At 39.7% G+C, this 25,624-nt stretch overlaps 1 protein-coding gene across 3 annotated transcripts in view; it reads right to left on the reverse strand.

Moving 5' to 3' along the window:
* Positions 1–23,432, reverse strand: part of ska2 (spindle and kinetochore associated complex subunit 2) — a 29,000-nt gene extending 5,568 nt beyond the window's left edge. Inside the window, exons 1-4 of one of the 3 annotated variants that reach the window (XM_042431231.1) lie at positions 23,282–23,432; positions 19,495–19,587; positions 18,812–18,988; positions 2,819–2,893 (exon numbers count right to left, since the gene is read on the reverse strand). In XM_042431231.1, the coding sequence (XP_042287165.1) occupies positions 2,819–2,893; positions 18,812–18,988; positions 19,495–19,587; positions 23,282–23,314 (378 nt within the window). In that variant the 5' untranslated portion in view covers positions 23,315–23,432. Of the gene's footprint in view, positions 1–2,818; positions 2,894–18,811; positions 18,989–19,494; positions 19,588–20,343; positions 20,430–23,281 lie in introns of those variants that run through there. The other 2 variants (XM_042431230.1, XM_042431232.1) reach the window with 2 other exon arrangements.
* Positions 23,433–25,624: the final 2,192 nt, after the last annotated feature.

The following is a 25,624-nucleotide window of genomic DNA, read 5'->3' on the forward strand; positions in this document are numbered from 1 at the left end:
GGAAGTCAGCCGTTTTACATATATTGTGCAATTATTGCACAGTTTTTGCCATTTTCAGGCCTTGTATTTTAAGCAACGCCTCCTAGAGATTTAACCCTAGTGACTTCAGAGTTGGTCAGTGTCATCTGAAGACCTTTGCAATTAAAAGTTATCAAAATCTTGTTTTCATCCAACACCCTTGATGCAGCGATGCGGCAAACTTTGATGTTTTGCCATGAAACAGGAAGTTTTTGTAACTCCACTAGATTTTGTCCAATCTGCCCCAAATTTCTCATGCTTTATAAGAGTCCAAGCACAAATACATCTACATGTGAATATTGAGTCACAGTCATAGTGCCACCTACTGACAACAGGAAGTTCCAGATTCTGTACTTTTACAAGCTCTGACTTGGAGGTTGACCAGATCCATGTCAAATTTGGTCAGAAAAGCCTTAAGACCTTGACAATTCAATATTGTGAATCTTGTGAGTTGTCATGGAATACCGTTGCCGTGGTGGCACGGCAAATTTTGATGTTTTGACATGAAAATACAAACTGTTGTAACTCGACTCCTCATCATCAGATCTTCCCCAAATTCAACATGCTTGAAAAGAGTCCCGGTCTGAGGACATGTATAGGCCAATATCAAACCAGCGCCACCTACTGGCAACAGGAAATCATAAGCCCCATTCTTCTAGTAACTACTCCTATCAGCTTAACCAGATCCACCTCAAATTTAAGTTGTAAGACCTTGATGATGCTAAATACTGAAGCTTTTGAGTTTTCATCAAGAGCTGTTGCCATGGCGATGCATTGTTTGCCATGAAACAGGAAGCTGTTTTTGAGGGGCTAGAGATGCTTGAAAACTCACAAAACTTGCACATGTGTCAGAGGTAGGGAAACATAATATATGATATGGGTCTTGGGGATGGCCGTGGCAAAATGGCTCGAGCGTGCCCCCTAGAATATTTAATATTTATTATAAGTCCCCACCTTTAAATTTGACATAGGTGAACAAAATATTGCAGGCACATGTATCATGTCCGAACGCACAAAAAAAAGCCATACTGAGTCCAACAGGACGGGAGCCGTTTTGAATTATTTTTGCAATTTTCGCTGTTTTTACTCCTCCTAGAGATTTGAACCAACTGACTTCAAATTTGGTGGGGTCATCTTGAGAGCTTTGCAATGAAATCTTATCAAAATCATGAGTTTTCATGGAACATCCTTGACGTGGCATGCCAGTCAATTTGTATATCTCACCATGAAACATGAAGTTGTTGCAACTCCACTAGACTGTCCAATCTGGCCCAAATGTCATATGCTTGATAAAAGTCCAGGCCTGAACACATCTACATATCAATATTAAGTCATAGTCATAGCACCACCAACTGACAACAGGAAGTCAGTGGCCATTTTGGAACAATGTTGCTTTGATTTTCATGAAATTCGGTGGGATCATTCTACCCAGAAATAATCTTGGAGAGTATTTTTTCACCAGACGGGAAGTCCGCCATTTTGGATTTCATGTGTAAATTTTCATTTTACAAGCACATGTTTGAGGCCTTTAGTTTGCTCAGAAACTGAAAATTTCCAAGTATGTTTGAACTAGTAAGTATTTCGATTTGATATCACAAATGGGTTTGAGGCTTGACACGTTGGCTCTATAGCGCCCCCTAAATACTTTCAGCATTTTTCATAACTGGAGAAAAGTTCTAAAGTAATTGGCCTCAATTTACATGAAATTTACATGGTGAGGTCTACATATAATATATAGCAATATGACATATAATCTGTGGGTGTTCTCTAGTGCCACGTAGTGGACACAGGAAGCGATAGTTATCTCCTACATACAATGTCCAATATTCATGAAAATGTAAATCCATGTCACTTGTCTTCTGGTAAATTTATTGCTGCATTAATATTTCACTTATGTAGTATTGTCTAAGAGCAACAGGAAGTGAGGCCTAATTGACACATACTTTATCAAATGTATACACAATTTCCAATATGTCATCTCCAGCGCCATGTACTGCACACAGGAAATAATATTTTAACCATTCACACAATGTCCAATAATCCTGAAAATTCAGAGCTGTGGTTGTTGCTACCTCCAACACATGCGAGGTGCAAGGGCCTGTTCATCATTCAGCTTCAATTATAAATTTCATTTATTCTTTTCTTTTTTCTAATATCTTCATAATGCTTATTTTGTGGGTTATAGATCTCTGTGTATTTTTGTATCTCCACAATGAATTTGGTGTCATCCATTGTTGATGAGTGGTCTGTAAAGGGCCCTCCCTTTTCAGGGGGGGTTAAAAAAAAAAGTTATATGATGGTAGATGCCATTGTGAGGGACAACCATAACACCAAGTATTATCTTGTACGCACGAACTATTTAGTAGATGCCACTGTGGCGAACGACCACAATGCCCATGCCTGCATCTTGTGCATGTGTACTTTTTGGTGGAGGGGGTATGACACCATTGACAAGTGACCAAATGAAACGGACCATTACCTTGATTAAAATTATGGATTTCTCTGGGTTTGAAAATTTGGAAACATTTGGGATAATGTAAGCACACAACTCAACAAAATAACATGGGTCTAGTTGTTTTTAGACATTTTAATGTGTTATAGTTACATATTATAGCTTTAAACTCCAAGTAGTTTTATAGCTCCTGTGTAACAAGTGGTTTAGTTTTACTCCTACTTTCCTAATGTGACCTCCATTGAGCAGTCTCACTGGTCTCTGATCAGTTGTTCTATGCTGTGCAATCAGAGCTTTGAAGTCTGTGTATATTAAAATAAATGTTTCTGGAAGCTGATTGGATCTTACCTCGGTTGTGGTCTGACTGACGGTGGAACCAAGGAGCTCTGCTGACTCCTGCTCTGACTCTGTCAGTGGCTGAACCTGCAGTATGTTTACAAGGACACAATCAACAGCTGCAATATCATTTTGTATAATGAAATGCCAAGGCATGTAGTTTTCCGTGATGTCAGTGGCATTTCTAGTACATTTACACCAACGCATCCAGCTGTTCTTTCTGAAACAAAGCCATCACTTCAGTATGTAATGGTTCAGAAGCCAAGACAGGTTATCTTAAGAAATAAAATAAGATGTAGGACAATGTGCCTTTTTACCAACAGAGTTAAAAACTTTAAATTTGTAGTACCATTATGTTATGGTGTAATACAACAAACCACATAATATGCAATGAGTAAACTCTTACACAACAGATTTGTGTTCACATTAAAAAGAAACAATGTATATATCATAGATACATGTCTTAAACACATTTTACTGTGTAAATCCATGAGTGTTACTATAAGTAAGTTATATAGTGTGGCCACTAGGGACACTAGAGGACCATTAAAAGAGATGGGGAGATGGTAGATGTGGATTAGGCTGTATTCCATTCAGTGTAATGCACAGTGGCCGAATAACACATTGCTGAAATGTTCCATTTGTTGTCAAACTCAAATGATTGATAGATAGATTATACAACAGTTTTTCTTCAGTGTAGTGGCACAGGTTGTGTAGTTACCTAGAAAGGAATAAGCAACAGAGTGCAGAGGCAGAATACCAGGGCCTTGTATTTTCATTCGAACATTCAAACTTTCCAATGTTCTAAAGAACCTTACTGAGCGTAAAAACTTTCTTTGCTGAGTGCAAGTGTAGCAGTGGTGTACTCTCTCTTGCATTGTGTTAAGGACGACATGCACACTGTCACTTTTTGGCTCTGATCTAGATTTATTCTGGTATGGTAACAAACAGTGGCATTAACTCTCCACAGCCAATTCTCACAGCGGCAGTTGCAGAAAATATACACATGGGCAACAAGCACAGCACACTGGTGGCTGAATGTTTACATACAGCAAAATAAAATGATAATAATAAAAAGGTTGTGGTGGTCTTCAGAAGCCGCAGCATTTCTTAATTGACATGCTGTAGCCTGTACTGTACATTTACTGCCAGACTGACAACTTACTGCTAACCTTTTCCCCCACTTCGCTCGCATTCACTGTCACTTCTTTGCTACTCGCTCTCTCACTCAACCACTCACTCGCTATGCACTGCCCTATTTCTTAAAGGGAGTACTATTCCTGAATGAATGGGTATTTGGTGCTATTTTTGGCATTTAAAAAATATTCTTTGGCCTGGTGGGGTTCTCGTCGGCCTGGCAGCCCACCGGGCCTGTACAATTGTAGGGGAAACACTCAACACCCATAGGAAAACATGCCCATCTACATTATAAACCACTAAAATATTGCAACATCACAACGGTACAATCACACCACCTGAACCTATACATCATCACAAGTCACATACAGGCATCCATATTCTGAGAAGAAAAGAAAAAAAACCAAATCCCCGACAAAACAGAATGGTCTTGGTCTGTTGCACAGTTCTTGAGTCTGAAGGTATGAAATGTCTCATGTTTCTCCACCACAGTGTAGAGGTGGCTCTCCCAGCAATCAGCCAGCTTCCTCAGACCTTACTCCCCTTTGTTAGCCAAAAGGACTGTCCCCAATATCCACAGGTGCACCTTTTAACTTGCAGTTGTAAAGGTCAACTTGCCTCTCCTGCTGCTTTGTTGATGAGATTTGGGCGATCCTAATAGGGTCTGCCAAGTCATGCCTGAGAAACTGTAAATAGGTGTCATAATTCACCACATGATCATCCAAAAGCACAGACCCAAACATCAAGTCCACAGGCAACCTGGAGGTTCTGCCGAACATTAGTTGAAAAGAAGCAGCCTGTGGCATGCAGCTGAGGCCATCTGTGCTTGGCTCTAAGTGGAAGGGCGCTGATCATATTTCCAAGGGTGCCTTTCAACCACTCCATTGTCTATGGGATGGTAAGGACTTGTATATTTCTCAACACCAGTGAGCTGGAGCATCTCTGCAGTCAGACTGCATGAAAAGTCTGCACCCTGATCTAAGTGCACCCGCTCAGGAAAGCCATAGACACAAAATAAATTGTTCCAGAGCTGCTGAGTGACAGCCTTAGCTGACTGGTTGGGACAGAAATAGGCCTGAGCCAGCTTTGAGAAATGGTCACTACAAGTACGTTGAGGAACTTGGAGGACCAAAAGTCAATGCACTCAAGAGGTCTTAACACTCTCAAGAGGCGCCCTGGCCTCAGGTTCAGAGGACTTACTGAACACACAACGATGACAGCACTGAACATACTCCTTGACATCCCCTTCCATCTCAAGCCAACAGAACCGCCATCTGGTCAGGTAGAATGTCTGTCTCTGCCCTTGGTGACATGCCTCATCGTGGACACCCTTGAGAACCTTCTCCTTTTAACACAGGGGGCACAACATACTGGTAAGTTTTTTTCTTTGTCACCACATCCTTAGAAGAGTGATACAGCACACCTGTGTTTATGGTGAGCTTGTCCCAGTGTCGGAGGAGCCGCAACAACAGGTTCATGTGGACATTCTTGTCTTGACTGCCTCCTCTGCTTTTCCACATAGTGAAGCACCCAACTCAAACAGGGATCAGCACGCTGTTTAGCCATAAGCTTTTCTCTAGGCAGAGGGCAGAAATCAGACAACTCAGGTGGTTGAATGGACTGAATGAGCTGAGGAAAGCATGGGGAGGCAGGTAATCCTGGTCCAAATATTGTTCCAGCACAGCAGACATTGCCTGAGAGGAGATAGTGTGGTATTGAGGCACCGCCACCTCGTCATTTTAGGCCAAGGACATGGTCAAGGGATGGTGCACCTACAGCCGGCCAAAAGGATCACAGGACAGACGGAAAGCATCCTGTACACAATCAAGGTCCAAACCATTCGCTTCTTCCAAGAGCGCACCATAAGGGACTCTTGTGAGGTGATGAAGCAAACTTGGCTGCACAAATGGCTCAGAGCTGAGGGCATCTACTACCACATTTTTAGGGCTGGGAATGTTCCTGATTTCAAAGTCATATGTCAGTCATAGTCAGTTTCAGCTTCCTGAAACCTTTGCTGCATTCTGGAGTCCAGTCAGAGGAGGAGAGCTTTCTAGACTCCATTGAGCCCCTTTTCCCCTAGGCATGCCGTGGCCTCTTCACACTGGATGTCAGTTAAAACAAAGGTTTGCTGATACAGGAGTATCCCTCAAAGAACTGTTGACAGAACCCAACCCTTCCAAGGAAGGATCTAATCTTGGGAGGAGAGGGGATGTTGGTGCCTTCATCCATCAGATCTTTCTCAACCGGGTCAATAATGGCTTTGACTTTTTCAGGGTTGGTAGAAATGCCATCCTTCCTCACAATGTGCCCCAGAAACTTCACAGAGGGTCTCATGAAATGGCACTTTTTAGGAGCTAGCTTCAGGTTGTGTGCCTGTAACCTCTCAATCATCATTTCCAACCTCTGCAGTACCAGCTGTTCATTGGGGGCAAATACCAGGATGTCATCCAGGTAACCTAGGAGGCTTTAGAAGTTTTGATCACTGAAGATAGCCATCATCATCCTCATCAATTTGGCCCGGCTGTTGCACAGCCCCTGCGGGAGTCCGTTGTACTCGTATAGTCCAAAAGGAGAGGTGAATGCGGTGAACTTCTTGTCCTCCTCATGGACCTCCACAGTGTAGTACCCAGAGGTCAAGTCCATCATTGAGAAGAAAGCATTCCCTCCCAGAGCGACCAAGACTTCAGCCTGGTGAGGCAGGGGGTGCGTGTCCCTGACAGGGCGTGTGTTCAGCCAACAGAAATCTTTGCAGAGCCAGAGATCTTTTCCCAGATGAGGACAAGTGGTGAGGCGTACTCGCTAGTAGACTTCCTTATGATGTCACCTTCCTCCATTTCATTCAAACCACTCTTAACTTCTCATACTGCGACAAGGATAGACGGCAATATGGGAATCTGAAGGGCTTGCTGTCACTCAGCTGGATGTGGTGGACAAAGTCTTTGGCCTTTCAACAGTCCAAACTGTGATGGGAGAAGATGGACTCATACTTGATCAACAGATCAACAAGTCACCTAGTGTCGCACTGCTAGGCCTGCTCACAGAGCTCTCCGAGTCAACAGTCAAGCTCTTCTCACTGCCTGCATCAGTCTGGTCAACAGTCCTGGTCACTGTACATTTCAAATCATCAGGTTGGTCATTCACATACAAGTACTCTGCGTCAAAGTCCTCCAGCCACCACGAATGGGAACACGTCAACAATCTTACAGTTGCGCCTCAGAGTCACTGGTTTAGTGGAGAGGTTAATGACTCTTACTGGGACCCATCCATCACCCCACAACGCCGTCACTGTTTGTGACTCGCTTGGCTCCACAATGACTGTGCTGCCAGCAGAGAGACATTTATGGCTAGGCAGGCGACCCTCAACTAAGTGTTCTCGCATGAGCTCCAAGGTCACAGCATGCTTTAGTTTAACAGTGCCCACCTTGTCAGAGCATTCATTGCCTCTCCATTTCTCCAATGGCCAACAGCTGCATCAGGTTTTCCTCCTCCACACACACCAGATCTGAAAGGGACAATTTCTCCCATAAATTCCTAGCTAGCAAGATCACTGACCAGCTCAATAAATTGCCACACATAAATTACACCCACTCAACATCATCACCAAATACTTGTTGTGGTTACTGGGAGCTTATCTCAACATATAGGACAAATAAAACAAACCCATAAAACAAAGTTATAAAAGATATTAACAGAGCTTAGTACAAATCAACCTACCATGGGCACTGGGCACAGCAGACTGGTGGCTGAACATGGGGCACACCTGCCAAGTCTGCATGGGCCTGTTCAAGAGACATTCAAGTCCACACAAAAAATAAAACTCTGTAGTAGCTTGCACATTCTAATAAGAGTAACAAAATAGTAAATAACATAATATTGAAAGAGGCAGGTGACTAATAATAAATTAGATTCAGTGCATATTCAATAACAATAATAATAATAATAATAATAATAATAATGATAATAGCAAGACGGCTAGTAATGGCAAATAGAATCACTAACTCCGTTACACAAGCATAGACTGTATATAAAGATGGATGGCACGTCTCCACCTCCTACCACTACGCAAAAGTGAAGCCAAAATATCAAGGGCGTTTCAAGACGGTGGAGTGGTAGCAACTTGTGCAGGCTCTGTCAAAGGCCATATTCAGACCAAATCAGGCAGTGCAGGTGTGTGGGGGTGTGAGGATGTTTATTTGTGCTCTAGAGCACAACTGCTGTGAAACAATCAGAAAATAACACTTTATTGATTTGATTACCCGGCTTCATTCACTCTCCAGCTTGCTCGACCACAGCTGCACTCTCTCTCTATCTCTCTCTCAATGGTGCTCTCAGCTCTCTCTTTCTCTTATTACTCTCGTCTTTTTTAAAATGAGTCAGGAAGCCGACAGCAAAGTCTAACTTTTCTTATAACGTTATCAAACAAAGAGAAATGTCCTCCCCTCCTCCTAGTAACGTCTTTGTACTCCCTTATGGCAGGGTTTTACAGCTCTGATCAGTCTGATCTCTGGCTGTGATGTTGGATTGCGTTTAATCCAGAAGTTGACCCTGGCTCAACTTTCCAGCCACAGGCCACTGTGGCGCCGTTGTCGCCAAAACACCCGAGGCCCCATTCATATGAATAGGATTGCAGGGAGGCTTCACAAAAGTCCTCAGGAATGTGAGTTAGAGTTTATGGCTTTGGTCTGGTGAGATGAGAGTGTATGTAGGCCTATTCCATTTAAGGTGGGGGGTCTTGTTTGGTCTTTCTCTGGTACAAGTGGCTTTAGGGTCAGTTTATGCGTTTAGTTCAGGCCATAATTCATATTATTGATCAAAAATGGTTTCTCAGGAGGTCTATTCAATCTCCATTTTGTGTGTTTAAGTTTTGGGTAATGTCCTGCTAACAGACACCCACGGGGCAAAGAAGTCAGTTCAGGGTCCAGGGGTGTGGTATTCTCCATGTCTCTCAGTTTAAAATGAAAGAAATGCTGTTTTACTCATGAATTATCAATGAATCATCCACGTCGTCCTACACTTGCTAGCACAATCTTTTAAGCTAATTTGTAGCATCAACATGGTGACCAGTAGGAACACGACTTCTGAAGCAGAGAACAGAAGCATTTTTGACATGGAGGTGGACGAGGGGAAAAAGTTCACCTGTAATGTTGACAAAGTTGCTTCCCAGGTTAACAGCCGCGATGTGAAGAAGTCTAAGGTAGGAGAACACCCTGGCCATAGCTAACCTTCAAAAGTCTGTAGAATTCAATACAACTGGGATTAAAGATGTTACAGAGCTTAACACAAACTCTGAGAAGTCGAATTTACATTTCAAATTAACATTGGATAGAGGAAAGCTGAAGCTAACTGACCCAGACAGATTATCATTTAGTTTGGAATCAGAACTATCTGTGACCAGGTGTAGGCTCTGTCTAGGAATCCTGGTGTCTATTGAGAGAGGAAGATACAATTTGTTGAGGACTTCTGAAGGGAGGACTTCAAACCCGAGCCAGGCTTTGGACCACAGTGTCCAAAGCAAGAAGCAGGGGTCTCAAAGTCGCTTTGACAAATAGATATACTCTCATTGATGTAGGATGAAAAACACACTATGTATATATTTTTATATTTTTGCACTAATTAGTAAGCTTTCTTATTGAGGCTTTACCTAAATCAGTTGAGTTTCTTGACTTGTAAAATCAAACTGTTACTATTTATAGTATAGATAGTGTTTTTTTAAGGTATCTATTATGCAAATCTTTTTTCAATTTTATTTTATTGGTTCTAAGGGATATCTTTGCTACTATTCTTAATTATATAACACTATATTACACAGCAGACAGTTAATCTGAAGGTTACTCACTTTTCATTCTGCACATAACAAAACTGGTTCAGTCAATCCAAGTTTATTCTAAATCTACACATTTCCATTCATATTTGTGTGTTCAAGTCATTATCTGTGTTGTCATTAAATGTTAGGGGGATTAGAAATAACACTAAAAGGAAAGCCTTTTTTTGTTAAGAGCAGCCAGGGGTTAACTGTTTTATTTTTCAAGAGACTCACTCCACTGAGGCAGATGTTAAATTCTGGATAAAATAATTTGTTACATTTCCATTAACCTTTTCTTATGCGCATTTTGAAGTATCACAGTAGGAGAACTTAACAAAATTCGAAAAAACTTCCTCAATTTCTCACAAAAGATTTTATGCTTGCTTGAAGTAGATTTTGGAAATGTCGAAAAAGAGTTTATGCACAAAACAGGTAATGGAAATGCATTTGTCAAATAAATAATGACATAGCAAACATTTAACTCTCATGACCGATCAGCTGTTTCCGCTCTCGGCGTCTTCCAGCATTTCCAGATAACATGAAACATCGCCAATACTAGCTGACATGAAAGAACAATTACAACTTGCCCAATTGAAACAAATTCCTGAAGACCTCTCTCCATTTTTCTCTCGTCAAGGAAATATAACTATTTGTTTTGTTTAAAGGTTGGTAACCTCTACTTTTTCTGCTCTGTTTACTGGTCTATATCGCCATCTTATGACAAAACTATGTGTTGCGCTGCCTAGTTTATTCACTTCAAACCAGTTGATGGAAACTCAACTAATTCGCATTTTCCTTTTTGCAACATTTCAAATGTTCGCTTAAAATTCCCTTGCGAATCTAATGGAAACATGGCTATTGTTGCAGGAGGTTTCAAAAGCTCATCATACTCCCCCAAAAGGTAATTGTCACTCCTTCAATCCTGTCATTAATGACCTATCCCAAAATGGCAACTTTCCTATACCAGCTCTCAACAATATAATTAATATAGCTCTGCTGGCAGATATTCAAGATCTAGAATTGATTTGTACCTTATTTCCAGTATTTTACTTAACTCTGTTTCTTCCTGTGATATCTTAGATTCCCCATTTACTGACAACTCTGCTATCACCTTGTCCTTGCACAGTGATTTAGGTGCTTCTAGAATAAGAATTTATTGGAAATTCAATAATAACCTCTTGAACAAGAAGTTATTCTGTGCAGAGATAAAATCACTGATTATTGAAGTTAAAAATTGATATGTCTCCTTTGAATAGATGGGAATGGTTCAAGCATAAAGTTATGTTAGTTGCTAACAGAACTAGCAAAAGGACATTGTCAGAGAAAAGACAGAAGAGTCTGGAATTATTAAGGAGGATTCATAATCTGTGTTGTAAAATAGATTTAAATTTGGAGGTAAGAGCATAACTTTATTCTTTGCAATCTCAACTGGATATTTTTATGTGGATGAGGCCAGGGGGGCTTACAGTATATAAATTCATGAGCCAAATGGATCGAGGTAGGGGAGAAAAACTGCTAACTTTTTTAACCCGGAAAAAGCAGAAATGAATGAATTAATTGCCTGTTACTTAATAACTCAATAATTGAAGATCAGAAGGCAGTTGATAGTGAATTGCTACATTTCTACAGCTCCTGATACAAATTTAATTTCTCTGAGCCTGATTATTTTTGAAATTGCATCGAAGATAAAATACCGCAAATTGATGAAGACTTACTAAAGCTGATGTACCTATTGCTGAGTTAGATATTGCCATATCTCAGCTATCAAACGGCAAGTCAGCAGGTTTAGATGGCTTCACTGCAGAATTTTACAAGTACTTCTGGAATGATATCCGTAAGATGCTTTTTGAGGTATTCAGGGTTGTCTTAGAATTTCAATTCTGCCTCCTACTATGAAACGTAGCCTTATTGTTTTACTACCAAAATCCCAAAAAGATAAACTTATGATTGATAATTGGCGGCCTATCGCACTTCTTAAGTGTGATTACAAGTTGCTGGCACTTTTTTTCCCTTCTAGACTTAAAAAAGGTCTCATTAAGATTATTGGTGAATACCAGCCCGCTTTTATCAAAGGCAAGCATATTATTCTGTTCCCTGTGTGCGTGGCTCTACATGAAGTGACAGATAGCTAAACAGATGTACCAGGCACCGAAAGATTTAAATGATGACTCAAATGTGGAGGTTAAGTTGAGGTCTGTTTACTTGTTTATGTTTGTCAACTTGCTTTTTTACAATGCTTTTCCAGAAATTCTGTGAAACTGAAGGTAAATACACAAGAAAATGTTCTTAATGTAAGTAAAAAGAGTGTTGAAATGTAAATACTTGCTTGATACTACATAATTAGACAGATGTTTGCACTACATGTTGCCAAAAAAGGAATTTAGGTAATTATCTATAAACCTCCCCAAATATGAAATAAAACAATAAAATATGCATCAATCCTTATCCATAAAGATAAAACATGTAAACTAAACTTACAAACAAAGCTTCTCCATGGTTCAACACAGGTGGATGCAAAGGATTTAACAGAGAGAGTTCTCAAGCACCTTGCTGCGCAAAATCTCAAATCAAAATGGCTAGTCTCAAACTATGACCCTACCCATGTGGGCACAAATAACCAATAGAGAACAAGTACAATCAGCTGACAGCAATCTTCAAAGCAACCACTAGGAGATGCTAAAATGCTCTTCACCTACATGTAACACATATCGTACATGCAGCTGTGTTTCCTTAAAAAGTGGCCCATGAGCCTGTTTCTCTATCTCCAAAGGTATAAGGCGGGGTTGTCTGGTATCTCCTTTGAGTTACTGTCTATATTGATTATAAATGCTTACGATATTCATAGCAACAATATTTTGGACAAATAAAATTGACAAGTCAGTTTGCTGATGACACAGCAATATTTCTTGCCTCCATAGTGCTTAGGGTGATTAAGCTGATAGATGTTCCAAAGCCTCAGGCTTGCACTTGAATTTGAAAAAGTCTGGATTACTTCCAATTCATTCTTGCAATTCTGATATGATTTGTGGCATTCCCGTGAACCAGAAGGTAAAATACCTTGGCACTGTAATTAATAAAAAAGAAAGTGTAGAGGAGATTTCTCGTTTGATATACCCTTGTTGTTCTGTTATCATTAAGCCAAAAACAGTAAAATGTGCCAATTCCATATTTGTTCATTTTGTTTAGAAAAATAAAACCCACTATATTTGTAAGTCCCAGTTAGTTAGGAGTTATGAAAAAGATGGATTAAAAGCCTTAGATTTTGAGTCACTTGTTGGGACATTCAGAATCAGCTGGATTGAAAAATGTCTCTCAACCACATTCTATGTGTTTTTACCTACCAAACAAATTCTTTGATAAATTAGGGGGTCTCAGTTTTCTTCTTAAGTGTGACTTTTATTTACCAAAACTACTATTATTGTCCATGTTCCACAAATAGGCTCTACTGTTTGCAAAAACGGTGTTTTCCCATAATTTCTCTCCTCACAACTCCACTTTGTTGAATAATAAGGTAATAACCATTGACTGTACAAAAAGATGGACGTCATGACAGCTCCCCAAAAGTGAAGCCAAAACATCTTGATTGCCCCCTGTTGGCTGGCTGCAGTATAGGTCATAAGTCCCACCCCCTCTAGCCGAAATGAAAAAAATCAAAGTACACATAACATCAATTTTTCCCACCGATGGTTTCTGTCATTTTAGGTAGTTCTTATCATGCTGATGTTTGTCTAAGTACTCATTTTTCTGAGAAGTTTGAATTTAATTAGTTATTTGACAATAAAGAAAGGTGGTCTGACATCATGAATGACAGCTGTGACAGCCGCTCTCAAACCTCCGTCAGGCGGGAGGACAGCTGGAGGGGCATGTTCCGCAGGCTGTCATCCCGCCGCCCGACTCTACTGCACAGACTCTGGCTCCAAATGACGTCACACAAGCAAGATAGCACGTCCCGGAAAGGAGATATTTTGGCATCACTTTTGCATAGCGGTATGAAGTGGAGAGGCGTCGTCCATATTTATATACAGTCAATGGTAATAACTATAAACAAGAAGTTCTTATTCAAACCAGACTGGTTCTCCAACAATTTAGTTTTTGTAAGGGATTTGCTAGATGCGGTTTATTTTATAATGATTTTTAGATACATTTAGGATATATGTTTCCAAAAGTGATTATAAGAAGGTACGTGGAGCCATCCCTCTCCCACTTCTTCATTTAATACAGAATATGTTGAAGTACTATGACAGACCTAGTTTGTTACCTACCCTTAGAGCTGATGATCTGGATTTGTTCCACAAAAAGTTGATAATGTAATTTTGGGAGTTACCAAGAAGAACGTTTTTGGAGATTATGAGGCTAGAATTCAGATTTATTCTTATGAGTCGTGAAATTAACAATTTAATATATTTACAATGTACAAATATATAAATAGGGATAAAATAACTGGAAATTGTCTGAAATGGAAACTAAATTCTGCTGCAAGACATTCTATTGTTGTAGAAATCTGGGGCTGCCCCCTAGACGTCAATGATTCGAATCATCATTCGAGAAGATCATGAGTCAACTTGCAGTTTGTTACTGCCTTTTTTTAGCCACATAACTGTACACAGAGTAAGTATGATAACAGCACAACAGGCTGTAAACTTTCACAGAGTCGAAATAACCTAAATACATAACTGTGATGGAAACAGAGAGGGAAGATGGAATCGGAGGATAGTGTGATGAGCAGAGTGACTCTGTTTCCTTCTCCTTCTCTGAAGCTCTCAGCTCGAGTGCTGAATGTAACAAAGTTGGTTAAACTACTTTTGAACCAGATGCTGGTACAACCTCTTCTAACCGTTGGGTGATTGACTCCTCAGCTGACAGCAGTGGTGGTGCACCAGAATTTTATAACAGAAGTAGTAGGACACACACTTTTTATTTCTCTGACTATAAATCTGATGTTTTCACATCATAAATGATGAACAACGGCATTAAAACGTGAGTCTTACAGGTATAACTTGAAACTCATGTATTTGTTATAGGAGGTCAATGTGGGGCAGCTGCTCTGCAGGTAATGTGGATTGTATTAGGGCTGCTCGATTAATCAAGTTTTATTTTCAATTACGATTTTGGCTTCCAACGATTATAAAAACAAGTTAATTGAGGTAAAACGATAATTATCCCACATTCTGTTTCGCAGTGATGCTCTGGTTTTGTCTTGTGTTATAAATCCAGCGTATCTTGTGTGAGAGCAGCTGGACAGCGCAGAGACAGACAGAGTGGAGTCTTCCTCACAGCATGACGTCATTAAATTCATTAAATTCAAGTCTGAATTTAACAAACAGTCAAATGTTCAGTGGTGGAAACCGACTTCTTGAGACATCTACAAGCTACTTTGTTCTAGTTTCAGTCAGATTTTGGATGCTATTATTTAGATACGAGGATTTTTCGCTCCGTGTAATGATCGCTCCTTTCATCCAGCCGCTCAGAGCCGCGCTTTTTCTGTCTGCAGCAGGGTTTACATTAGCCAGCATATGCCAGCTTTTCACCAGTATCACGTGTATTTGTCTGGCAGATGAAAATATCAACGGCCAAAATGTCCAGTCGGAAATATGCTGATTGCCAACTCATTAATAGCATATTAAATAGTCTTATATTGTCTGACCTATAAGATATGTTGCCAAGACCACTCAAATATGAACTTATATTATGCAAAAGTTGGATTCCGCCTCCGCTGGGAAGCCATTGAGAGATTCACTGAGTGTTTGGTCAGATGTGACTCGGTGTGGCACAAGATTCAAAAGGCGGTGCGCACTCCAGCAACAGCCCTGCGCCTTGGCTCAACAGCAGTTAACACAACTCTGAGTCTTACTGTTTTCTCTCAGGTAACATTACATCCAGTATTGGCACAGTGAGAGTGAAACAAACCAATCAGCCCGGAGCGCCACAGTTAAATAATATGTAATTGATCAGTAGGAGGTTTAACTTTTCCCTGTATGGCCCCATGAGAGACGGGCTTGGGAAGACCATGGCAGGTGGAGGTGGTGGTGGAGCTGCAGCTGCAGGCTGCCCACATGGCTGCATTAAATTAACAACAGCAAGGCTATTTGTTTTATTTTATTGTTGTAGCCTATATGCTCAGCTCACAAAGTTTCTGAAGAGTTCATTCTGCTGACTAAAATACATTTGTTGTTTGTGTTTTATTGTATTATTATATATTACTGTTTAAATGTAGGCTATTATATGGCTATTTCAACATATGTCTAGTAGTTGTTCTGTATGGCCGGATTCTGGAATATTAACGGACATACTGGCCATCAGGTACATCCTACAGATGCATTTATTTTTTATTTGTTTTGCAGTTGATTTATAATTAAAGTTCAAGGAAAACTACTGGTAAAAATACAAGTTTTTTTTAAAAGTTCAATAAATGCTTGATGTTTCCCAAGTCAATGAGTAATTGTGTTAAATAATCGTGATCTCAATATTGACCAAAATAATCTTGATAATGATTTTTGCCATAATTGAGCAGCCCTAGATTGTACTGTAACTGGGTGGAGGCATGAATAATATTTCTCATAATCATAGGCAGGATGTACTGAAGAAACAAACATTAGTAATAGTGTTGAGTATTTATAAGAATGAAAAATATATAGAGATATACAGACAGGGGACAAATTAAAAGGAAAAACCAACATAAAGTGTCTTAGTAGGGTGTTGGGCTGCCACGTGCCACCAGAACAACTTCAGTGGACCTTGGAATAGATTCTTCTGGAGGGATGGAACACCATTCTTCCAAAAGATATTCCCTCATTTGGTGTTTTGATGATGGTGGAGTATAGAGACTGTTTTCTTAATCCCGCTCCTGTCCACTCCTGCTGGATTCCTGACCATTACCGCCCGCTCCCACAATGTGTTTGTAACACTCCCGCCCGCTCCCACAATGTGTGTGTCCACTCCCACCTGCACCCGCAAACATTCTGACTGTTCACACCCGCACAATAGTTGCACTGATTTTGTGTCTTCTCCTGTCTCCCAGGGAAAACACGTTATTTTACTGTGTAATATTAAGAAAGAGATACATAATTGCCATACCTGTAATGCAATAATTACAGTTATTCTAGTGCAATAAGTATGCCTGTACTAGGGCAAAATTACATTGCATTTATTTATTTCAGCCTACTTATTATTTTAGAATGTATGTTGTTGGCTGTGGTTGTTTGTTTTGCTGTGGTTGTTTTATTTTGTTTCGTTTTCCTGTGTCTTTTAATGCACTGATCAGGAGTAGCACTCCTAATGATGATGGCATGCAACTTGATGCAAGCTCACAACTCCTCCATTAACTCCTAAATGAATACAAAAGTAGTAATAACCTGCGGTATTGCAATATGCACGCATTATTTAGTGTTTCTGTTGTTTACTCATTCAGGTGAAATTGGCAGGTTGCAGCAGCTGGTGGTGCACACTCATGAGCTTATGTGTATGTGTGTGAGGAGGAGCAGCAGCAGGTAGCGTTGTCAGAAGGCACCAAGAGGAGCGCTGACTGAGCACTCAGCCCGGCTCAGTGAGAGTCGGCCTACAGCGCTGGTTAAATCCCGGGACCTGCAGTATATTTTTTGACCACCCGATCCCACCTGCGGCGAAGTTAAAACCACCCACTCCCGCAAGATTTGTGTTGGGACCCGTTGGACCTGCGGGATCCCAATCCCAAGGCAGTATTCTAGTGGAGAGCACTGTCTAACATGTCAGTCCAAAATCTCCCATATATGTTCAGTTCAGTTAAGATCTGGTGACTGTGAAAGCCATAGCATATGATTCATGCCCTATGGATCCTGGAATAGACCACTCCCATCAGGATAAAATGTTTCATCACAGGATAAAAGTGATCACTCAGAACAACTTTGTATTGATTTGCAGTGACCCCTAACTCTATGGGGATAAGTGCACCCAAACCATGCCAGCAAAATGCGCAACACAGCATAACAGAGCCACCAGATCCCCTCACTGTAGGGGTTAAGCATTCAGACCTGTACCTGTTTTTACTTTAATTTGTCACTCGTTTGTATATAGAACACAAGCGCACAACAAATTAAAACACAGAAACCTTCACAGTCTGGATGTGAGGGTGCTGTTTGGAACCAGCAAGAATTGCTAATGATTTAAATCAAACTATAATTTCTATCATTGTAAACTGAAGTGATCCTCAGAATGCGATCGAAAAATGAGGATTGTGTTATGAAACTATTAATCAAAGGATGCCAAATTCACCTTTCTTCATTTTGGTAGACTCCTGTAAGACTGAGAAATTGTGTTCGACCATACAGACTGGCTGACATTTGCAAGCCGTTACAATCCTGAAGGGAGCTGTTTCACTTATTTGAGGAAAAACATCTGACAAAGAAAATAATTGAATAATTTTATTAAAATGATAGTGATAACTATTTTGTATAGTAGGGAAGTCCTGGCCGGCCTTGGTTCCTTAGAGAAGCCCCAACTGCATATAAGGAGGCTACAAAGATGTCCAGGCTTTTTTCTAAAGGCTCCTGCCCAGAACACGAAGTGTGGCATCTTATTTTTTTCTATCAATAATGATGATTAGTCTTCTTAATATAGAAAATAAAATCTGTATCATTGTGGCATCTGTTCAAGTGAAAACCAAAAAGCAATTACTCCTCCTTTATGTAAGTGTTCTGTAATTTCTTAATTCATACATGACAGGACCATTATGGATGTAATTGCAATGCTCGCACAATATTGGTGTCTGCTGCACAAGAGTAAATACATAAAGGAAGATAAGTGTTTTATGTGCTTTCTTAGGCCACATCACTGATGGATTTTTAAACCCATTTTGCCGTTGAAGCTTTTCATCCCAGGTTCTCATGTTTACAAGCTTTTCCCAATATCTGGTGCTTAAATTAAAAAGGGGTTTATTATTTACACCTATCAACTAATCATTCCATCAGCAATAGATCATTAATAACTGACATTCACAAAGGCTTTACAATGTGAAACACTTCCCCCAACTATCCCTACTGTATGCACACAAGGTGGTGTTTGTATAGTGAGTGTGCTCTTTCTGTGTGTACCTCCACATCAGTTGTCTGTTGGAAGTGTTGGATCAGCCCCATGACACTGATAAGGTTGTCTCTGATGGAATCCATGGACTCTTTCTGTGCAGCTGCAATCTCCCTCACCTGAGAGCACAATGTTGTGTGTTTGGCCTTGATGGCTCTCAGGTTCTCCAGCATCACCGCTGGGTTCTCCTGCAGGCACAGTGTCAACCATTAGCCTCATAGCCTGTACAAATTTAACATTAGAGCATCCAGCCTTAGTTGCTTTTTTGCACATTTCACTATGTATTGTTATTGGCCATGTATAGCAAGAGGAGTGTGGTGAAAAACCAAGGTCTGAACTAAAGATAAGGTAGAATATATGGGACTTCCTATATTGATAATCATGAAGATTATTAGAATTTAAATTTACACTACAAAATTATACAAAAATATATTATTATACACTAGTTAAACTTCAAAACTGCTGGCAATTTGTTCTGTTTGCTCTGATGCGACAGGTATCACTCTGTACTCTCCGGTTTTGCGGGGGTGTCGGGCTAGAGGCACCCAGAACCCATCTCAACCCCCTCAACCCCACCCAAAAAAACCCTTTAAATCACTGTATTGTTTTGTGTATGTTGCCATGTCTCAAATAATGTTTTTAGTTTTAGTTGTATGAAAATGTGAAATAACAGCTGTGGTACTTAAATTATTACCTCAGCGGGACATCCATTCTCTGCAGTGTTGTTGATGAAGTCCAGCTTCAGACGCCTCTCAATGTACTCTAGGTCTGCCTCTGACTTCTGGAACTGCAAAGACACTCAGCTTTAAGGTCTGATAGTAATAGTAATAGTCATTAGTAAATTGACCCTGCTTCCCTCTGCTCATGAGTATGGCTAGGTTTTGTCTTAAATGTTTTAATACTAGTCACCTGAGTTTCAGTATCAATACCAAATCATATTATTTAACAAAAGAAGCCAAATATATAAATAGGGCTGCAACTAATGATTATTTTCATTATCGAATCTGTGGAATATTTTCCTGATTAATCAATTAGTTGTTCACAGAAAATGGTAAAAAAAATCAATCATTATTTCCCAAAATCTAAGATGCAACCTGAAATATCTTGTTTTGTCCGCTGCCCAAAGATGTTCAGTTTACTGTCATAGAGGACTAAAGAAACCAGAAGATATTCAGATTTAAGAAGCTGTAACCAAAGAATGTTTGCATTTTTTTCAATTATCAAAATAGTTGCTGATTATTTTTCTGTCACTTGACTAATGGATTAATAGTTGCAGCTCTATATCTACACAAGCAGCCATACAAGAACTCTGTCTGAATAAAATAGTCTAAAACTGCAAAAAAAATATTATTTAAATCAGTAAGTATCTGATCAAACAATCAGTAAACAAGATCTGACTACAATACTACAGACATGTTTTGGTATGTACCAAAAGAGTATAGAAGTTCAATACCTAGCCCTACTCATGAGTGCAGCTTACACACTGTCTATAAAACTAACTTTAAAGGAACTGGTATTTTTTTAGCAGAAAATTAAAGAGCACCATGAAATCTTTGCCATCTTTAATGAACATCTGTCCCATGTCTCCTGTTCTGACATGAAATAAAAAAGAACCTGTCAAAAAAGTTTAGTATTAAAATGCTGTACATCATTTCAAAATCAACAATAACACATAATACAACTGGTAAGATAGTGTATATATCGTGTCCATGGATAAAATGTGGTGCAGAGTGCAGAGCAAGGCTGACAGGTCCAACCATAGCCACTGGTTTGATAAGGCTGGTAGCACTGATTAGACTCTACAGAATGTTATTTCATAGAGTGAGATTAGCTGTTAAGCCAGGCTTACTTCATTAAATCAACCTTATTTTCAGGAAATTCTGTTCATGTTACCAGCCAGAGTAGGTTAGCAGCCAACACACAGCGATATCACTGTACACTAATTACTCTCAATTATTGGAAAACTGTTGAACCTCTCTAGGCATAATGCACTCTGACCCACCCCATACACCTTACCATTGTCCATCTATCTACTTGATTTGTTTCATTCTAGAAATGTAAAAGCAGTTGATGGAGCAGGTCCCTGCAGTTTTCAGATGCTTTGACAATACTATTGCACTGCTAGCTGTCTCATACAGTAGTGCAATGAAGTCAGAGCACCTGCCAACAGCTGAAGCTTCAAAGTGGAAACACTTCCTTCACTTGTAACTATTTCTGGCCAATGCCCTTTTAACATTGCACTGCTTCTCTGGCACGGCCATCAGTAGAACAATATAAAAAGGACACTGGACAGACAGCTTAGCTAAAGGCTGGACTTTCTCACGGCTCATTGAGCTGTAAATGTGAGAAAATACTTCATTGTGTCAAATGGAATGTGACTTGTTTTGGGTTAAATATATTTCAAATGTCAACCTGAACATCGCTTCAGTACGTATTCATTTTTTTATTATCTATGGATCATCCAGTCTGGTCCACCAGACATTCATGGTCCTTAAGAGGATGACCTGACTTTGGGGACTCCCCTGACTCATGCAACAATCAAACTTCTTGACAAGTTGGATGGAATGCTTTGAAATGTTGTACAGATATTCATGTCTCTCTCAGGATAAATTATTCACTTTGGTAATCCCTTCACTTTTCATCAGGTCAAAATGTCAATTTGTCCAATACTTTGGTTTATAATTAAATGCTCTAAAAAATAAGGACATTCCCTTCAGCCTCAGCTGTACTACAAATTAGAAAATGTTAGCATATTAATATGCAAAACTAAGATGAACATGGTAAAGGAGAGATATGCAATAAGGGATTAAATATGTGGATAATGACTCATATTTCAGACAGTCTCTTGTAAAAGGCATTCATGGTGTTTTACTCGGCTGTACATACAAAAAGTGCCAAAAATAGCTGTGTAACAAAAGAGAGCTAGAGAAAGATGTCCAAACCCTGGCTCCTTTCTCATCTCTGCCAACTGGCCAATAACTACAAAAGTAGGTATGAATGTTGGATTGTCAGTTTTGGAAAATTACAGAAATTGTCGAATACCACCCTAGTTAGGATGTTGTGTGTGTGTGGGGTTCTGAAGCTGTTCGGTCATGTGACAAGCAGCTCTGACGGAGTATAGAGCCTAGAGCTGCTGGTGTGGCTGTACACTCTGTAGACTCAGTCTTACTCATCTAAGCATCAAAGTTCATTCTTGACTGGGAGAAAAGTACTTAAGCAATATCATAACTCCATCATAACTCCAGATCCACTTATTAGCTTTTTCCTGAGCTTTCAACTGCATCTCACAGTTGTACCAGCCTCTGCTGTACACCCCCTGAGACAGGACCTGAAGACCAGAACCCCCCTCCCACCCCTGAGAAGATAAATGGAGTGGTGTGACAACTGTGGGAAACCCTACATCAGGGAAACAGCAAGGACCTAGACAAGAGACTGAATGAAAACAGTCAAAATCAGCTGTCTATGAGCCCGAGGAAATATTGCCTTTTAATTCTCAGGCAATATGTTTTTTTTTAACGGTCTGCAAGGCACAGGAGCAGGTTGCCACTAAGCCACAATGCTCGCTGTTCTGTTTATTCAAATCCACTTATATCTGTTTTTTTATTTATTGTGTACTTGTTTAATGGGTGCTTGTTTATATTTGTATGTGTGTATTTGTGTGCGATGGCATGACTGAACACTGTGTACTGATAACACCTGAGCCAACTCCATTCATTGATGAAGATTGTGACATGCAGTTGGACATTCCAGAAAAAGCTCATCAGTGGACCTTTAGTTAGGACTATTTGGATAAACATTGGACAAACAGACATCTTTACAGGTTAAGACACACTTCATGTTGTCTATTCACTGCATTAAAAGTTCCCTTTAAATCAGTTTTTCTCTGCCTCCTATAAAACAATTACAGACCAGTATGGCATTATAGTAGGGTTGTGAAAAAATACGTTTGAAAATGAGTAAATGGTCGTTTTTTAGGAAAGGCTAATAATATTAGCTGTAACATCACCGAAAGATATTTGAGCTACACTGAAAATGACTGTCCTTTAATACCCTGATATGAGGGATTTTTCTACAAACAGCAAAAGCTTTGATTCCGATCCTGACGCTAAACTGTGGCCGGCTGTGCTGGCTGACTGCTGGCTGGTTATGATGCTACTTTACGGAACAGGAGCTGTGCACATGGTTAAATGGTGGTCCTGTTATCAAATGTTGAAGCCCACAGGAAGCCGTTTTAAAAAGAATATGTCTATACTGGCCTTAGGCTGGACGCGATAGCCGCTGTTCTAGTACTTAGCTGTTGGTTGAAGCGGTTTGCAATGTGTTGGTGTTTCAACGGAAACCGCTGAGGCACACAAAAAACTTTTACTGAGAAAGGCTGCATCCCGTGTGAATAACAGATCGATAATTAATAATCTGCTGATTGTGGTTCGACGAGGATAAGAGCAATTTCAGAAAATAAAATAGTTTTACACTGTTCTTACCATCGCCTCAAGCTTTTCAACTGTTGTCTCCATGTTGAATACTTTTCAGGCTGATGCAGGCTCTGTGATTGGCCAGCTGTCAGGAAAGCAGAAAACCGATTGGGCAGTTGTGTGAGACGGGATCCTCTGTAGGTGCGCCATATTGCTGCGCCTGTCTCTCTCTGCGGAATGGCTGCATTTTTAAAAACTTTATTTACAAATCATATTCCATCACTAAAGCTAAAACACTTAACAAAGAAGTGTACAGTACAAGACTCTTCGTATTTCGGAGGGATTCCCAGCAAACAATTTTCCGGTCATAAGCTGTGTTAGGACTTGAGCAAAGAGTTGCGACAGCGAAGGGTCAAAAACACAGCGGGTCACATGCCTCATGTGGCCTCGAATAGTTCCAAAGTGATGATTCAGATCCATTGTTTTCCATAAGGAACATCAGAGTTTACTATCAAAAAACATTTAATGACTTGTACAGCCTTGTAAACTAATTTTGTGTTTTATATCAATGATTAATGTTTGAAATATTAAATATTTGGATTAAATTAAATTATTATGACAGAATTACATTAGAGTTAAACATTACCATATATGGATGGCTGTGGTTTAGGAGAAAGTCCACTAATCAGAGGATTGGTGGTTTGATCCCCAGCTCCTCCAGTCCACATGTCGGAGTGTCCCTGGGCAAGATAGGGGAGAACGGGGTAACATGAGCCACTTTTTACCTTTGATGATTTTACCACAAAATAAAAGTGTTTGTGTTTCAAATAATAGTTACTATATATACCTCAGGTTATTGTGTGCCCATGGAAATTAAAACAAGTAATCTAATTATTATGGTTTCAGAACCAGGACCCATCAAAAAAAGGAAGTCCTATGGCACATCTTCATTCAACGTCATTAATGCCATCAATTTAACAAAGGCAAAAACTCATACTTTTAAGTTAAACGATATGTTTGTATCTTATTGTTCAACATGTTACCTAAACATTTTTAGTAAAGATTAAACTGTGATCTTTGTGTGTTAGCTATAGAAAGAATGTGTGTGTAAATGTGCTTTTATGTATACAGATGGGTGACAAAGGAAAAACCGGTATAGGTCTGAATGCCTGACCCCTACAGTGAGGGGATCTGGTGGCTCTGTTATACTGTGGGGGGCATTTTGCTGGCATGGCTTGGGTCCTCTTGTCCCCTTAGAGTGAAGGGTCACTGCATATCAATACAAAGTTGTTCTGAGTCATCACCTTTATCCTATGATGAAACATTTCTATCCTGATGAGAGTGGTCTCTTCCAGGATAACAATGTCCCAATTCACAGGGCACGAGGGGTCACTGAATGGTTTGATGAGTATGAAAATGATGTGAATCATATGCTATGGCCTTCACAGTCACCAGATCTCAACCCAGTTTTACACCTATGGGAGATTTTGGAGATTTTGGATATGTTAGACAGCGTTCAGAGGCTTTCAGAATAAATGCCAAGGTGCATTGAAGCTGTTGTGCTGGCACATGGTGGCCCAACACCTTAATAAGACACTTTAAGTTGGTTTTTCTTTTAGTTTGTCACCCATCTGCATGCACTGCATGTCGTGTGTGTCTTAAACTTAACATTAGTCAACAAATGTTTGCTCAGCAAAGTATAGTGGTGAGTTATTTATTTGGTATATTATTTATTTGGCTGTGGATATAATTCCTATATATCCACTCTATACCTATCTCCATAGCTGTTATGGCATGTCAAATAATTTTTTAAGCACTGGGGAGGGATTTATGTTTTTATTTTGACGTAGGAAAGGGACATACAACTTCAAATGGTTGTATTTTGTATTTATTTTAAATGCATTTTCCTTTTCAAATAATGCTGTATGGTGACAGGACTCACAAAACATTTCTGAGGAAATAAACCATTCAAACCTGCCTATTCAGTTTGTGTTGAAATGTGAGGCGTTAAATGAAAGAAGCCCCTTTTGTCAGCCTTTAAGACTCTACAGTTGCTGGGAAGATAATGCTGCTTTCAGCCCTGTGATTGGTGGTTCAGCTATAATTTTACAGAGGGACAAGTAATTAAATTTTAATTTCAATTTAATTGGCTTTATTGGCATGACATTGTGGATCAAACATGTTGCCAAAGCAAAAAGTCACATATAAACAATAGAATATAAATAGTAAATAATAAAATGAAATAAAAGAAAAGAGAAAATAAAAGTAAAAAAGTATCTTACATATAAACATGTCTTGCTTTGTGACATGTAGTAACATATTCTCCTGCCAGCTCTACTGTAGTTCTGTCTTCTCCCAGCAGGGTTTGAATCAGTCTGTCTTTTGGGAGTATGAGAAAGTCTGGGATCTGGT

Source organism: Thunnus maccoyii, chromosome 13 (genome assembly GCF_910596095.1).
Source record: "Thunnus maccoyii chromosome 13, fThuMac1.1, whole genome shotgun sequence".
NCBI classification, from domain to species: domain Eukaryota; kingdom Metazoa; phylum Chordata; class Actinopteri; order Scombriformes; family Scombridae; genus Thunnus; species Thunnus maccoyii.